The sequence below is a fragment of the Dama dama genome, chromosome 19 (assembly GCF_033118175.1).
Source record: "Dama dama isolate Ldn47 chromosome 19, ASM3311817v1, whole genome shotgun sequence".
NCBI classification, from domain to species: domain Eukaryota; kingdom Metazoa; phylum Chordata; class Mammalia; order Artiodactyla; family Cervidae; genus Dama; species Dama dama.
In genome coordinates this window covers 50,072,943-50,088,756 of record NC_083699.1, presented here as the reverse complement: position 1 = coordinate 50,088,756, position 15,814 = coordinate 50,072,943, and the positions used below count along the sequence as shown (strand labels likewise).

The window sequence follows — 15,814 nt, the reverse complement described above, 5'->3', positions numbered from 1 at the left end:
TGAGTATGTCTAATGCCATCCTATTTTGAATTACTGCCTTCCTCATCTGAATCTGTTCTTTGTTCAAAGCTTGAATGGCTTTAGTACTGTCTAAGAGGGCCTGTTTAATGAAATTAGTTAAGGCCTCTACCTTAACTATGATATCCGTTGTCCCTACAGAGGGTATAAACAAGGCAGCAAGATAGTCATACCATTGGAACACAGATCGTGTCCATCTCGCATGCAAATAAGGCAGGTTTACTGGAGGCTGGTGTAGGCTAGGCTTAATTCTGCCATGGGCGAAAGCAAATCCTAATGTGCAACGCCGCACCCAGCCAACTGGTAACCATGGCCATAAGTTAAGCCCACAGAGCCACTGGGTCCCATTGGGGGCTACCCAGCAGATTCCAGGATTATATTTCCAGTCGGAACCGGGCCGCTGAGCAGACTGATTGGGGTGATAGGTAACTTCCAAGATTTGTTTACTTTGTTCAGGGGACAAATAACAATTCTTTTGGGTCTAGGGGATGGTCTCCAAATCCAACTTTCTGTTCTTTTTGTTCCCAGCAAATAGTAGCAGGGGCAATCAACTGTCCTTTCTCAGGAGTCATCCAGAAATATTCATCCCAGACCTGGTAGTATTGCTCAAGGTACCGGGAGGCCTGTCCCTCTTTTGTAAGGGAGCCCTTTTCCTCTTTAATTCTCATATATGAGGTATAAGCCTTTGTTATCTCCGTAAGGCTGGTGTTCATGTTAAATGTAACCCTATGTCCCTGGCTCATTGATGGCTTCTTCTAACACCAGAGGGCAAAGAAAGGTTATGGTTGGTGAGAGAGAGGAAAGTTCCTTCCTGTTGTTAAAGTCCCCGTAATGGAGTGACGATACCCACCAGGGGAGTCTGTCTATTACTGACAGGGGCATAGCCCCACATACCCAAGTTCAGAATTGCATTGGTGAGGCCAAGCAGCAGGAGTCGTTTACCCAGCTCCATCCTGTAGAGGGCTCGTCTGGGACCTAGTTTTCTTCTTCCTCCTCAGAATGATCTTGGTTTCCCGTGGGTTGGTGAGGTCCTTCTGGGTGGTCCATTCGGCGTCCTCCGGGTCAGCGTGGTATGTCTTCTTTGCTCTGGTATGATGGATCAAGGGACAATACCTGCAACTTTAACTGCAGTAGGGGTAGTTAGAATAACATAAGGGCCCTTTCACCAAAGGGCTAGCAAATCATGTTTCCAATCTTTGACCCATACTTGGTCACCAAGTGTAAACTCATGAATCTGTTCCCCAAGGGGGAACGGCACCCTTTCTTGTACAAACTTAGTTACCCGATTTATTACCTTACCCAGTTCCATCTGCTGTGAAATCCTATGCCCCCTTACCTGAGGCAAATTTGTTGACACCTGTTTTTTTATGGGAGGAGGCCTCCCATACACAATTTCGTGTGGAGAATAGCCTTGGGACTGTGGGGTCATCCTGAGTCTGAGCAGAGCCATTGGGAGCAAGTCCACTCAGGAGCAGTCAGTCTCTGTGATCCACTTGGAGAGTCTCTTTAAGTGTCCGGTTGGTTCATTCCACCATCTCAGAACTCTGGGCCTCCTCTTTGTAGATCTGTGCCTTCTTCTTCGACACCCGGTAACCTGCTTCCATCAACAGCTGGAGCAGTGCATTTGTCCCTTTCCAGCATTTTCCCTTGGTCTCAGGCAGCCAGCAGCAGGTCATCCCCCTATTGTAGGAGCTGACATCCATACTCTTCCGGATGGAATGAGTCCAGATCAGAAGCCAAGGCTTCCCCAAAGATGGCTGGGAAGTTTTAAAACCCTTGTGGGGGAGTCCAAATGAGCTGTTGTTTGGTGCTCCCCACTGGATCTTCCCATTCAAAGGCAAAGATGGGCTGTGACGCTGGGGCGAGGCATATGCAGAAGAAGGCATCCTTGAGATCTAGGCAAGTGTAAACTTTAGTCCTCGGTGGGAGGAGGCTAAGTAAGGTATAGGGGTTTGGAACAGTGGGGTGTAAAGTCACAGTAGCCTGGTTGACTAGCCTGAGATCTTGTACAGGCCTATAGTTCTGTCCTCCTTCCCTTTTGACTGGCAGGATTGGTGCATTCCAAGCCGACTGGCACTCTACTAGAATGCCTGCTTGTTTCAATCTATTGATGTGGGGCAATATGCCGGTTCAGGCCTCCATCCACAGCGGATACTGGCACCCTCTAACCAGGATGGTGCCTGGTTTGAGTTCCATTATCACTGGGGCAAGATGTTTAGCCAGCCTGGGGGGAGGGGGGGTTGTCTTCCACCCAGACCTCAGGGAATAATTGAGTTAGCTCCCTCATGCTCTTCTGGCCCACCCGGTTCTGCCTTCAGAGGCTCATGCAACCTCCACTCATCTTGGGTTGGTATTGAGAGAGAGGGCAAATAAGTCATAGAGTCCATCCAGAAGGTGGGCCTCTCCTCAGGGGAGAAAGTCACTTGTGCTCCTAGTTTGGAGAGCAAGTCTCTTCCCAACAGGGGTACTGGGCACTCAGGAATGTAGAGGAATTCATGAATCACTTGGTGCCCCGCCCCCCATCTGACATTTTCTGGGCTGGCAAAACGATTTAGTCATCTTTTCTCCCGATATCCCAGTAACAGCGGTAGTCTTTGTGGACAGAGGTGCCACAGGTTTTGTTACTACCGACAGTTCTGCTCCTGTATCCACCATGAAGTCAATGTTTTGGTCCCCCACTTTTACGGTTACCATGGGCTCTCAGGGACCTGATATCTCTGGGCCCTGGCAGCCCTAGTTAATTTCCAGGTCGGCAAGCCCCACAACTGCGGGAGCTTCCTCTTCCTTGCCTTAGGGCATTCATTCTTCCAGTGGCCAAAAGCTCGGCGCCAGGCACACTGGTTTGGCTGTAATGGGCCCAGGGCCTCCCTTGGGACCGGCTGAAGGACTGTCCTGTCCCTGGGGCAGATGAGGTTTTCCGGAGGGCCCGAGTTAGACTTTCCCAGAGCAGCAGCCAGCACTGTAAGTCTCTTGTCTGTTCTCTTTTATTCCCTCTGGCTCTCTGGCAGAGCACAGTCTCTGCTTAATTCCAACATCTCCCTCCCCCTCTTGTCAGTACTCACCGGGAGAGGCGGGTATAGCTTGGGCGGTTCGGTTGGAGCCGGATTCTGGAAGTGTTGGCCAGAGGCCTCTGTCACCGGGATCGGAGCCTCCCCAAACGGCGGCTCTACGAACTCTGGGAAAGCTGGCTGAGGAGCAGTGGCTGTTGCAGAAACTTCACCTGGCCCTGGATCGGGCATTAAGGCAGCCTGGTGAAGCACTGGGAGGCAGGCGTGTCATTATCCAGCATGCAGGAGGGGTCAGGTCATCCCCATCCAAATCCTGTAGAATTTCCTTTTTTATCATCAGTCAATTTTTGTGCCCTTAATATTTTTCCCTTTCCCTTCTGGATACAGAACCTTGTCCAAGTAGGAGGGTCTCAAGCTAACCCTAGCCATGAGTCAATAGATGGATATTGATCCAGGTGTCCTGGCTCTCCTGTGACTACTGTATAGATTGCTTCCACTATTTTTAAGTTCACGGTGTTCTCTGGTGGCCATCCGGCTCCCATAGGGGTCCATTCGACCTCACAGAGTATGTGGAGGCAGTTAGGCTTCATCTTCACCCCATAGTCTCCTCCTAATCCCTTCTTTAAATTTTTAATCATGCACTCCAATACAGTTGCCTTAGATTCACTTTCCCCCATCTTGCTTACCTTCTCGGACCTTCTTCTACTTTTCCCTTTCGTTCTGTCTACGAAGTTCTCAGTACCCTGTGTACTTCTGATATTTCCACTCAGTGACACTTAAATTGCCATTCTGCCTCCTTCCTAATTGGGGCGAGAAGAGCCTTACCTGCCAGACCCCAGAGGGAGAAGGGGGATCGGTGTGTCTTCACCTGCCAGTCAGCATAGCTGAACCAGAACATCACATGGTCCAAGACTGTTTCTCCCTTAAAGTCCATTCTGCCTTGGTGGGCTTGATCAGGTGCGAATGAAAACACAGATGGGTTAAATATCCCATGTCCCAGGCCATCTCCGGAAAAGCCAATTCATACTCACTTCTGTATCCCCCTCCTTCTAGCCTAACAGTTCCAAGGGGGTCAAGAATTTCACAGCAGACAGGACACCTCCTGGGGGAGGGCAGAATACGAGCATACAAGGACCAGTTTCCTATCCTAAAAATCCCCTGGCGATCGCTTGGTAATAATTTTCCCCGAGACGGCGTGGAAACACCTCCTAAATGACCTTCACAAATTTCCTTCCTAAACCTTAGCACGCTCGCCGACCTGTGTACCAAGCAATCGCCGCCTGCCTATTCCAGGCTCCTGTGGGTCCCCGCTCCTTCTAGTCCCTCCCAGGGGGGTGATCAGGCCCCCTCTTCCACCCTGCCGGGTATGTTCCTCCTCACCTGAGCACTCAGTTCCCCTGCTGCCATCCACTACCTGCTGACATGAAAGGTCCGGGCGTTGAGAAGCAGAATCCTTCCAGAGGGGCGAGGCGCCTTCCCCCCTCTAGGAGATTCAAGCTACAAAGCCTCGGGGTGGCCTCAAATGAGACCTGTCTCCTCAAAGTGAGGAGTTTCCCGGCCAATGCACCAAATGTTATAGCCACACTTTCCGGGAAACAAACTCACTCAGAAGGACAATGCAGATAGTGGAGTGCAGTTTATTACACCGGCGGGCCCAAGGCAGAGTCTCCTCTTAGCCAAGGACCTCTCCTATCTCTTAAAATAAATTGATATTCACATCAGTTCTATCCTAGACTCAGAAGCCAGTTTTTTTCATTTTGAAAGTGAAAGTTGCTCGGTCGTGTCCAACTCTTTGCCACCCCATGAACTATACTATACAGTCCATCGAATTCTCCAGAATATTGGGGTGGGTAGCCTTTCCCTTCTTCAGGGGTTCTTCCCAACCCAGGGATCAAACCTAGGTCTTCCACATTGCAGGCAGATTCTTTACCAGCTGAGCCACAAAGGAAGCCCAAGAATACTGGAGTGGGTAGCCTAAGAATACTGGAGTGGGTAGCCTATCTCTTCTCCAGTGGATCTTCCTGACCCAGAAATCGAACTAGGGTCTCCTGCATTGCAGGCAGATTCTTTACCAACTGAGCTATCAGGAAAGCCCTTTTTTCATCTTACTTGTCTTCATTGGGTGATATCACCCACTTCTGTGCATATCTGCTGCCAGTGTTCATGGATTTATTCATTTAGCAAATGTTTTTGAACACCTACTATGTGCCAGGCATAGTATGACTCCCAAGTCAAAATTTGCAACTTATATTTCTCTTTTAATCTCTAGACTATACCTCAGATTGCCTTCAGAATGTCATATATTTACGAAATTGATGTATGTGTGACTCTGTTTCTTGAGACAGGGATTCAGATACAAATTGTCTATTAAAGGGCATTCTCTTCAGGAAAAAATTGTTAAGGAGTTGGAGGCACAGAGTAGGAAGGAACAGGACTGAGCAAAGATGAAGTCCAGTGGAGACCCCCAGGGGAGTGAGAAGGCTCTGGAGTATAAGTCACACTTCAGAGATACCCTGCCTTGAGTGAAAGGCACCTCTGTATAAGACAGGCACTGGCCCCATTGGGATGGAGGTATAACTGCCACATGTCTTTTGGAAAAGTGCACCCATCAGTCAAAGGCAAGTCTCCTGAGATGGTCTCAGGCATAAGCCGATCGCTGCAACACTTATGGAGCTGGTGGCTGGGCATAAAGATCAACAAAGTTGCCCTGGGTGGGACGTCAACAGTGTCTCCCCCAGCAGCTTAGACTTGCGTAGTAGGGATATGTGCCCAGCACCATCGTAAGTGCTTTATGTATCTTAGCAAACCTAATCTCTAAAATAACTCTGTAATGTAGTTACTATTGTTCACAATTTATAGTGAAGGAACTGAGATGTAGAACTTTTAAGGTACTTGCCTAAGTTTCCTCAACAGGTAGGTGATGGAGCTGGGATTTTGACCAAAGTGTGTTGGCTCTAGCTTCTATCATACCCTTACCTGCTACCCTCCTTCCTCAATATGTTGAGTCTTAGCCTGCCCCAGGTGCTGTAGGCACAGGGAATCTAGCAGTGAAATCAACATGAACAGCCCTTCCCTCATTGAGGTTACTTTCCATTGAGGGGAAAATGGACAATAAAAATGAATAAGTAAAATACACACTCCAGATGGTAACCAGGTTCCTCTCTCCATGGAATTCTCCAGACAAGAGTACTAGAGTGGGTTGCCATTTCCTTCTCCAGGAGATCTTTCAAACCCAGGGATTGAACCCGCGTCTCCCTTGTTGCAGGCAAATTCTTTACTGTCTTTACCACCAAATCATTGGTTAATGAGTGCTAAGGAGACCATAAATCAGGAAAGGGAAGTAGGGAGTGGTAGGGGACAGCTGCAGCTTTAAGTCAGGTGGCCCAAGGAAGGCTTCATTTAGGACACATTTTAGTTCAAGGAAGGTAGTCTCTCTACTTCTGCTGCTTTTGTTCTCCTACTCTGTCTAGCTGATCCCGATTTACCTCTCCCTCTGCACACCTGGAGGGGTCATCTTCCCAAATCACTTGATCATGTTCTGTTCCTCATTGCCATTAGGATAAATGCAGCACTCCTGCCGTGGTACAAGTTGCTTCTGAATGTGAGACCTGCTTCTAACATTGCAATGCCAGGTGGGGCAGGGGTACAAATGGAAACCTACATACCCTGTGTCTAAATACTGAAAATTAATATAGCAAGCTAATGAGCTGTTAGCAAAAAATGTGTTCGACCCTTCTACCTTGACAAAAATATTTTCATAGCAACCTAGGAGGCCAACTTCAGATTCATATGTGTTGGACTCCTCTGTGTTTCTTGCTAGAGCTTGGCAGTTGCAGGGAGCTCTGCCTTAGTTCATCCTCTGCCCCTTTTCTCTGCCTGCTGCCTAGGTCTGTCTCCACTGTGGAGGAACCCCCTACATGCATATGGACATCCTGGCTGACACATCCACGTTTTAGCCACATCCTTGAAAATAGCAGCTCTTTACCACCCGTCAGGCCAAGGTGCTCACACTGGTAGTGTTCTTTACCCCCTGGGGATGGAACCTGGGAGAGAGGCACATATGAACTCAGGAATTAGGTTAAGGGCCCTTTGAGCTGAAAATGTTAGGATTTCAGGGGCAAGGAATTTGAAGGGTCTAGACAAGGGTCTAGAAAAGGGTAGAGGCAGCCTGGACTCTATGTGGCGAGTCTCCTTGTTCTCTGGGGGGAGGGTGTGGAAAAGGAGGGTCAGAGCCTAGAATAGGGCTCTCTGAGGCACTCAGACCACACTGTCTCACCATGCTGTCTCTTACCCCTGTTGCCTAAACCAAAGTGAATTACTTGAACTTTTTGAATTTGCCATGATCTTTTGCTTCTGTGCTTTTGTGATTTTTGAAAACTGTAGAATGAAGCCATGCACTTGGATTCCTTGCCCTAATTTCCCCCATCTCCTAATCTGGTCCCCTCATCACTGACCCTTCACTCCACACCCAGTCACAAAAGCACCACACGTAGTGGCACTGGTAGGTGTGATCTGATATAGTAACCTGAGTATGGGCTTTGGAGTCAGTGGTCCTGGTTTTGACTCTGTGCTGGGTACTTACCAGTCACGTAACCTTAGGCGCATTCTCTGCCTCAGTGTCATCATCTCTTATATGATGATAACCATGCCAAGTTTATAGGTCATTGTGAGGATAAAATGAAATAACATGGATTAAGTGTCTAACCACAGTCCCTGGCACAATAAGTGTGTGATAAAAAGTTCCTTACCCTCCCCTGGCTATGCTCTTTGCTTCAAGCCAAACACAGAAAGCACTTTGGTAGATTAGCTATTTTCACAGAGAGATGCCAATTAGGTTGAAAGTGAAAAGTGTTAGTTGCTCAGTCATGTCTGACTCTTTGTGACCCTGTGAACTGTAGCCCACCAGGCTCCTCTGTCCTTGGGATTCTCCAGGCAAGAATACTGGAGTGGGTTGCCATTCCCTTCTCCAGGGGATCTTCCCATCCCAGGGATTGAACCCAGGTCTCCCACACTGCGGGCAGATTTTTTACAGTCTTGAGCCACCAGGGAAGCCCAATTAGGTTATCTCTCAGCATTCAGCCTCTGGGCCTCTTTCTCCTCCTGAGCTAGTGAGAACCTCCTAGAGAGTATTAGTACCTGATTTCTCTTTTAGTTGTCAGAAATTATTCGTTAACAGTGTGTGAGCTATTACTGATGACCACATTTAGATCTGGGATAGTCAAACTCCAGCTCTGGTAGCAACACTGACTCTTTGTTGTTAGGGATGAGGTTTTCTCCTGTCTACAGAATTATGGTAACAGCAACGGAGCCTGAGGAGCTGGTAAATAAGGAAGTCAGTCATCTCTAAGGGAAGGGAAGGAAAGACCCCCAATTACTGTGCAATGCCTGGCTAAGTGGGCATGCAGCAAATGTGAGTCAGACTAGGGCTTCCCTGGTAGCTCAGCTGGTAAAGAATCTGCCTGCAATGCAGGAGACTCCCGGTTCAATTCCTGGGTTGGGAAGATCTCCTGGACAAGGGAACGACTACTCACTCCAGTATTCTTGCCTGGAGAATTCCATGGACTGTATAATCCATGGGATTGCGAAGAGTTGGACATGACCAAGTGACTTCCACTTGCAAATGAAGCTAAGCTCAATAAGAAATGCCTTTAAACTGAAATAGAAAAATAGTTAAAAGAAATGATCAGGTAAGTTACAGAAGAAATTCTTATAAGTCAATAAATTATAGCCAGTAAGCAAATAAATGCAAATATAAATGTAATACAATATTTTTCTTAGAAAATTGACAAATATTTAAAAAATTCAGTAATCAGTGCTGATGAGGATACAGTAGTGGGGGCAGGGGGTACACTTATGCATTGCTGGTATACATGTAAATTGATGGGCCCTTCTGTAAAGTTGTAATGAGAATGATTAAATAAACTGTGGTGTAGTTATAAAGATGGATTATGTGTCATTAAGTAAGTAAGTGTTAGTCAATCAGTCATGCCTGACTCTTTGCAAACCCATGGACTGCAGCCCACCATGAGATTTTCCAGGCAAGGATACTGGTGTGGGTTGTCATTTCCTTCTCCAGGGGATCTTCCCAACCCAGGGATTGAACCCGGGTCTCCTGTACTGCAGGCAGATTCTTTACCAACTGAGCTACAAGGGAAGCCATTAAATGTAACCATTTCAAAAAAATCTGAGACATGAGAAAAATTCTATGTTACAGTGAAAGGTAGAACACTATAGGGTATGAAAATTACATGCACAAAAAAGGCTGGAAGGAAACAGGCCTGAGTATTATACATCCCTATCATTAGTATCTCTTATACAGATCTCTAAATATTTTAACTTTTCTATGATTAGCAGGTGTTTTCTTACAATGGGAAAGAAATTCTGCAACTTAAGTAAAAGGCACATTGCTTTCATACAATAATATAGAATTACGCTGGCCATTTACTGACTCAGTAAATGTCAGAGTAGGAGAAGCGGTAACTGCTTTCCTTTGGGATATAGGATTTTCGGAGAAGCAGAAGGCTCAACCTTCTTCCTTGCTGAGTCTAATGCTTTGTGTCAACAAGAAGAAATGGAAGGAGTGTCTCTCCTGCCGGGGGAGTTTCCTATATAACTGGGAGGCCCAATAAGCTGCCTTATGCTTGAGACATTCACATAATTGCAAGAGCTGTGGCCTCTTCAAAAGTCTGACATTTTTATCACTGGTTGAGATTTGAGAGTGAAGCCTGAAACAGAATTTTGTTTCCATTTGCAGACTAAATCCTCCAGTTGTGACCTTAACTCCAGCAGCTATAAGTGATTGGTAGCTGGTGGTACATGACTGTGGAGCATACAACATACACAGAGCTTTAAGCGAGTACAGTCTGGGTATAGGAAATTAAGACAAGCACTCTAAGGAAATGCTACACCAGTATTTATACAAACGTGAATTAACCAAAGTCTATTTTGAGTTAGAAAATAAATACATAGATTGAATAAACCAAGAAGGATAGAAGGAAAGCCCCCTAACTACCAAAACATAGAATTTCTTCCAAACTGAGATGTTATAACTGTTTTGACTTTCTTTTTCTTTAAATTATTAGGTGTTATAAAGTCCAAGTGTTTAAATAAGTTTGTAGCATCATCTTGATTCACTTAGTCTGGTTAGTTTTCAATTTTCAAGTTGGTCACTGTCATTTCCTCTAGCATTGATTTCAAGAGCAGTTCCCCTTTCTTAACTTCCTGAAATGTGCTGTTTTATACCCGACTCTTATAACGGAAGTGCATGCGACAATGGGACCACATCCACTGTTCTAATCAGTCCCACCTTTGGCCAATTAAGAGTAATTAGCATGACCCAACAATTTGTCAAAATTGACATACAATTTGAACTACAAATAATATGTCTTAAATACAGTGGTGTTATCAATACCTTGTGTACGATCGATAATCAATCGATAGAATCAGCCTAGATCCCTTTTTTTGAAAAAAGATTCTTTGGCCCAGGTTCGGTATGGTGGTAAAGCATTCCAGCGGCTACCACTGATGTGGCCTGGGGAAGGATAGCACTCACGCCAAGGACTTTCCATTTCAGATCTAAGGGCAGCAGCATCCCTCTCCTTAGAGAGCTTGTACATCATTCAAATGGAGAAAAGATGATTCATCCCCAGAAGCAAGAGAGGGAGACAAGAATTAAAAGAAACTCCAACACAATAGTGAATGCTGAAACTGCAAACGTCCCAACAAGTGCAATTGACTACAGGGAAGGCTGAGTTATTTGCTAAGTGCTGGGAGAAGCCAGATGCCCTTGGTCAAATGAGGTTAATTGCAAAAGGTTTTCTGAGGCAGTACATTTTGAGTTACATTGGAAGACAGCCAGGAGACCTGGCGTGAAGTTGGAAGGTTGGTCCAGATTAAGAGGAATGCAGGTTTCCGGATGCTTTTTGATTGTGTACTCCAAAGTCACAGTGGCCCAGAGTGACCATGCCTGTCTTCTGACCTCCCCACAGCGAGGACGTGTGCAAACGTGGCTTCACCGTCATCATCGACATGCGGGGCTCCAAGTGGGACCTCATCAAGCCCCTCCTCAAGACGCTGCAAGAAGCCTTTCCCGCTGAGATCCATGTGGCCCTCATCATCAAACCTGACAACTTCTGGCAGAAACAGAAGACCAACTTTGGCAGCTCCAAATTCATCTTTGAGGTGAGGCTGACCTCTCTCTTAGCTCCTGTTTCCTCCCCTTTCTGCCACCCACCCATTTCTCACCTGCCTTTCTCCACCACCCTAAAATCCCCAACATGTCAGGGACTGGCTGATAATTCAGGATTCCTGGGTCGCTGTGGCCTTCCCAGTGAGACTCTCAGAAGGGAGGAGAGGCTCATAAGATTGTCCCAAGGGCACAGAGCCTTTAAGAAGTCCTGTGTCTACTGGTGAGTGGAAATCAGAGGAATTGTTTCTGGGGGCAACTTTGTAATTTGGGTCAAATGCCTTAAAAAGAGTTTTTATCTACTGATCTTTTAATTCTCCTTCTAGGAAAATGTTTTTAATATAAAAATTAAAAAAACAAAAAGGTGAAGAACTAATGATAATTATAAACAAACAAAAAAATTTCTACAGGGATGTTCATCACACTGTTTTTTGCAGTAATATACATACATATGTATACACACATATTTACACGTATACATATATATACAAACGTATATGTATAGTTTGTATCCTAAATATCCATTAATTTTGGCTACATTAATACATAAGTACTATGAGGCCATTAAAATATTTAGAACAATAGTGTCGTTCAAAAATGTGCATGATATATTTTTCTAAAAACAAGTTATAAGACAGTATTAGCGCTATAATTTAAAATTGGTTTTTAAGTGTATACTATATGGAGAGGAAGACTGAGAAATACATGAAAACGGTAACAGTGCTTTATATGAGGTGGCTGGATGAGTGATTTTATTTTCATGTTTTTCTACTTTCTTTTGAGAATTTTGTATTACTTTTACACTCAGAAAACATGTTGTTTTTTAACTAGATTTTTCTAGAGGCCATATGAGTCCCCTGAGAGCCTTTAATGACAGCATATTAAATCAATGATTTAGGAATCTTTGTTCCAGCCAAATCCGAGCTGTTCCCCCTTTCTGGGAACTTTGCCCTCATCTGCAAGGGGATGAACCCTGAGTACAGTATGTGTGCATGTTGGAAAGCAGAGCTGCCCTTAATCTAGCAGTAACTTCCCATTCCAGAGGCTTGGCCCTAGCGGCTGGGAGCACTTGTGTGTATGGGGGGGTGGGGGGCAGTAGGCTGCAATTTGATCACAGCAATGAGACCAGCTGAGAGGCAGTTCTCTGTGTAAATAACATGAGAAATTTGACTTGGTGTAAAAACAGTTAACTCTCATCTTCCCCAGCACTAGGAGTCCTGTAGGGAAATAAATACTTTGTGTATTTTGGGTTTGTTTATATACAGAAGCAGTGACAACAGGCCTATAAATTTATTAGTTGAAACTACTAGAAATAATCTTTCCAACAAGTCTTAAAACTTGTGCTTCAGTGTAGCTGCCCAGCATTTCCCATCTCCCTGCACCCGCTTCACCCCAAGTTGAGCAAGCTGGTCTTTACCTCCTTAACCATGAAGAACAGGAGAGAGAGCTGGGAGCTTCTCACTTGGAAGAATGTTTGTAAAGTAGTGTTTCACAAAGAGCAGATGAGGTACTTAGTATAGACCGAGGCAGTAAGTGCTAAGAGCTAAGAGTCCAGGCATGTTCAATGGCAGATACTTAAAGAAAAATTGGTGAATGAAATTACGGGAGACTTCCTGGAAGTGGTAAACTTGGGGCCAAATTCAAAGGGGGAAAGTGCTCTAAAAGAGGGCTTCTTGGAGTTTAATGCACAGAGTCCCCTGGGGATCTTGTTAGATGCAGATACTGACCCAGCAAGTCTAGGTGGGGCCTGAGATCCTGGATTTCTAACAAGCTCCCACGTGGTGCCAGTGCTGCTGGTTCCAGGGCTGCATTTTGAGTAGCAGGGATTTGGATCTGCAGATTTGGTTGCATGTTAGGAGCTTTTAAAACTACCCATGCCCAAGTTCCAGTCCAGGCCAACTAGATGAGGGTTTCTAGGGACAGGGCTTTGAGCATCAGTGTTATTGTAAACTTGCCAAAGGACTCGGATGAGCAGTGCAGTTTCAGAGCCCCTTTCTGTGTCTTTGGAAGGAGATAGAGGGAAAAGGGAGAAGAGGAGGAGATGCTCAAAGATCAGCTAGACAGAAGGGCATAAACTGCATTTAAGGGCTTCAGAAAGGATGCAACCTTGAGGTCATCCCGATGAGTGCTAACAGGGACTGAGCATGTGCTGGCTCCACGCCCTAGGCACTTTACACACAGCCCATTATTATCTCCGTTATACTGTGGAAGGAACAGGAGCTCTACAAACTTAGTTTACCTAGTTTACACAATTGTTAATTGTACGGTTGGACCTTGGATCTAGATATTCTCTCGTTGCCTCTCTTTCTCCAGGAAACAGAATCAGATAATCCTGTAGGAAGGAAAAGATCTTTCTTGGTAAATTAGGGTCATTGCCTGTGCCATCACTTGCTGCTCTGCGTCCCAGAAACAAACCTTCTCCACTCTGCTCTCTAAGAGCTTGTAGGGGGCTCAGAGAAAATGGGGGGCCCAGACTCCCTGTCCCCAAGCCCTGTCTGTTCTCTGCACCAGAGAAGGGCATCTTCTTGTGGGCAGAGATAGGAACATCAACTCTGAGACCCTTGCAGCTCAAGACTGACCCATACTGTTTAATCCAACCATGAGGATAGGATCCTGAGTTTTAAAGCTATTGAGAACTAGGCCCCTGGAACTAGACTCAGTCTATTCTCCCAGCTTCTCGTATCCTGTTGTGGTGGACTTGGGAAGAGGAAAATGAGGACAGTAGGGACATAAAGACAGTCATTCCTTTAGTGGCAAATGGTGGCAGGTGAAGAGACATTTTGAACCAATCAGCTAGTCTGTTGAAACTACTGACCTTAGCTGATTGTGAAATCTGATCAGGAGGCTGCACATTCTCCCACTTGCCCTTTTCCAGGCAGGGTCTGGTCATTTTCTGGACTTTTCTTGGCCTTACCCCTTGACTTTCTCTTTTCTGCCCACGGCTGCCCTGGGGGTCTTCCCCCGACTTGCCCCTGAATCACTGAGTCTCCCTCTCTGTGTCTGCCCATCCCAGACAAGCATGGTGTCCGTGGAGGGCCTCACAAAGCTGGTGGACCCCTCCCAGCTGACGGAGGAGTTCGATGGCTCCTTGGACTACAACCACGAGGAGTGGATCGAGCTGCGGCTCTCCTTGGAGGAGTTCTTCAACAGTGCCGTACACCTGCTCTCACGCCTTGAAGACCTGCAGGAGATGCTGGCCCGGAAGGAGTTCCCTGTGGATGTGGAGGGCTCGAGGCGGCTAATTGATGAACACACACAGCTGAAGAAGAAGGTGCTGAAGGCCCCTGTGGAGGAGCTGGACCGGGAGGGGCAGCGGCTGCTACAGTGCATCCGCTGCAGTGATGGCTTCTCAGGGCGCAACTGCATCCCAGGCAGTGCCGACTTCCAGAGCCTGGTGCCCAAGATCACCAGCCTTCTGGACAAGCTGCACTCCACCCGGCAGCACCTGCACCAGATGTGGCATGTGCGCAAGCTCAAGCTAGACCAGTGCTTCCAGCTGCGGCTCTTCGAGCAGGATGCTGAAAAGGTAGGAGGGTGCTGGCCAAACCTGAGGAGTGGGGCTGGGCTGGGGGGCACACACAGATACTGCTGGTCCAGCTTTTTAAAGCTCCCCTTGTGTAATATTTATTATCTATCAGGTACCGTTCTGTGCACCATGTGTAAATTAACCCATTTTAATCTGTCAAGAGTCCTACAAGGTAGGTGTGTTATCATCATTCCATTTTACAGATGAAGAAACTGAGAAGCTAAATATCTTGGCCAAACTAGGAGGTGCACCGTGTCTGCAGACTCCACACTTTTGCTCTGTTGGACACTGTCTCTCTTGGGGCGTGCTGTGAGTGTTCAAGCCGGCCGAGCAACAGAAGTAACAATGCTATTACCAGTTGCAACATGACTTAATGATTATTGCCCTGCAGTATACTTGACTATTGACAAAGCACTTCTGTATACAGAGTCTCATTTAGTCTATACAGTCCTTTGGCCCTTTGAGTGGGTGATGGTGGATGTTCTTTGATCTTGGGGCTACAATGGTAGCTTGACATAGGAATCTAGCTCTCTTCCATTTGAAGTCCAGGGCTCTCTTCCTGCCATACCACTTTTTTTCTGGAGGTTTTTCCTCACTGCTGCACATTTTCTGAAGCAAGATATTTTTTCCAGCAGTAAATTTTCAAAGCTTTCCCATTATCAGTGAAAAAGAGAAAAGTGAAAAAGGAAAATACCCTATAGTGCTTCTTTGCTAAGGATGCAAAATATCTTCTCTAAATGATCTCTGAGTTAAACAAGAGAGTTGACTGTTGCATATACTTTTAAGAGGAGTGAAAGAGGCTCTCCTATCAATTTTCTGAGAATAACATATTTAAATACACAATATCACTAATAGGAACACCATGACTCTCAGTAACCTGTGAATCTTACAGACAGTGTCTGATATAATGGTTTTGTATCTTTTAAGAACCTATACTGAAAATGTCTCTACGTATTTTAAGTGATGAAATCAAGATACAAAACTATATAATTATGATCCTAGTTTATATAATAAGTGTGCCTATATAGGTATAGCTAGAAAAACATTCACCATTAATAGTTTTTATTTGCAGGGGCA

The 15,814-nt window shown here is 45.9% G+C and overlaps 1 protein-coding gene across 2 annotated transcripts in view; it reads left to right on the top strand.

The window, feature by feature from the left end:
- Positions 1-15,814, top strand: part of LOC133073477 (kalirin) — a 496,969-nt gene that overhangs the window by 224,121 nt on the left and 257,034 nt on the right. For both annotated transcript variants that reach the window (XM_061166983.1, XM_061166982.1), the window contains exons 4-5: positions 11,015-11,207; positions 14,225-14,737. In XM_061166983.1, the coding sequence (XP_061022966.1) occupies positions 11,015-11,207; positions 14,225-14,737 (706 nt within the window). The remainder of the gene's footprint in view (positions 1-11,014; positions 11,208-14,224; positions 14,738-15,814) is intronic.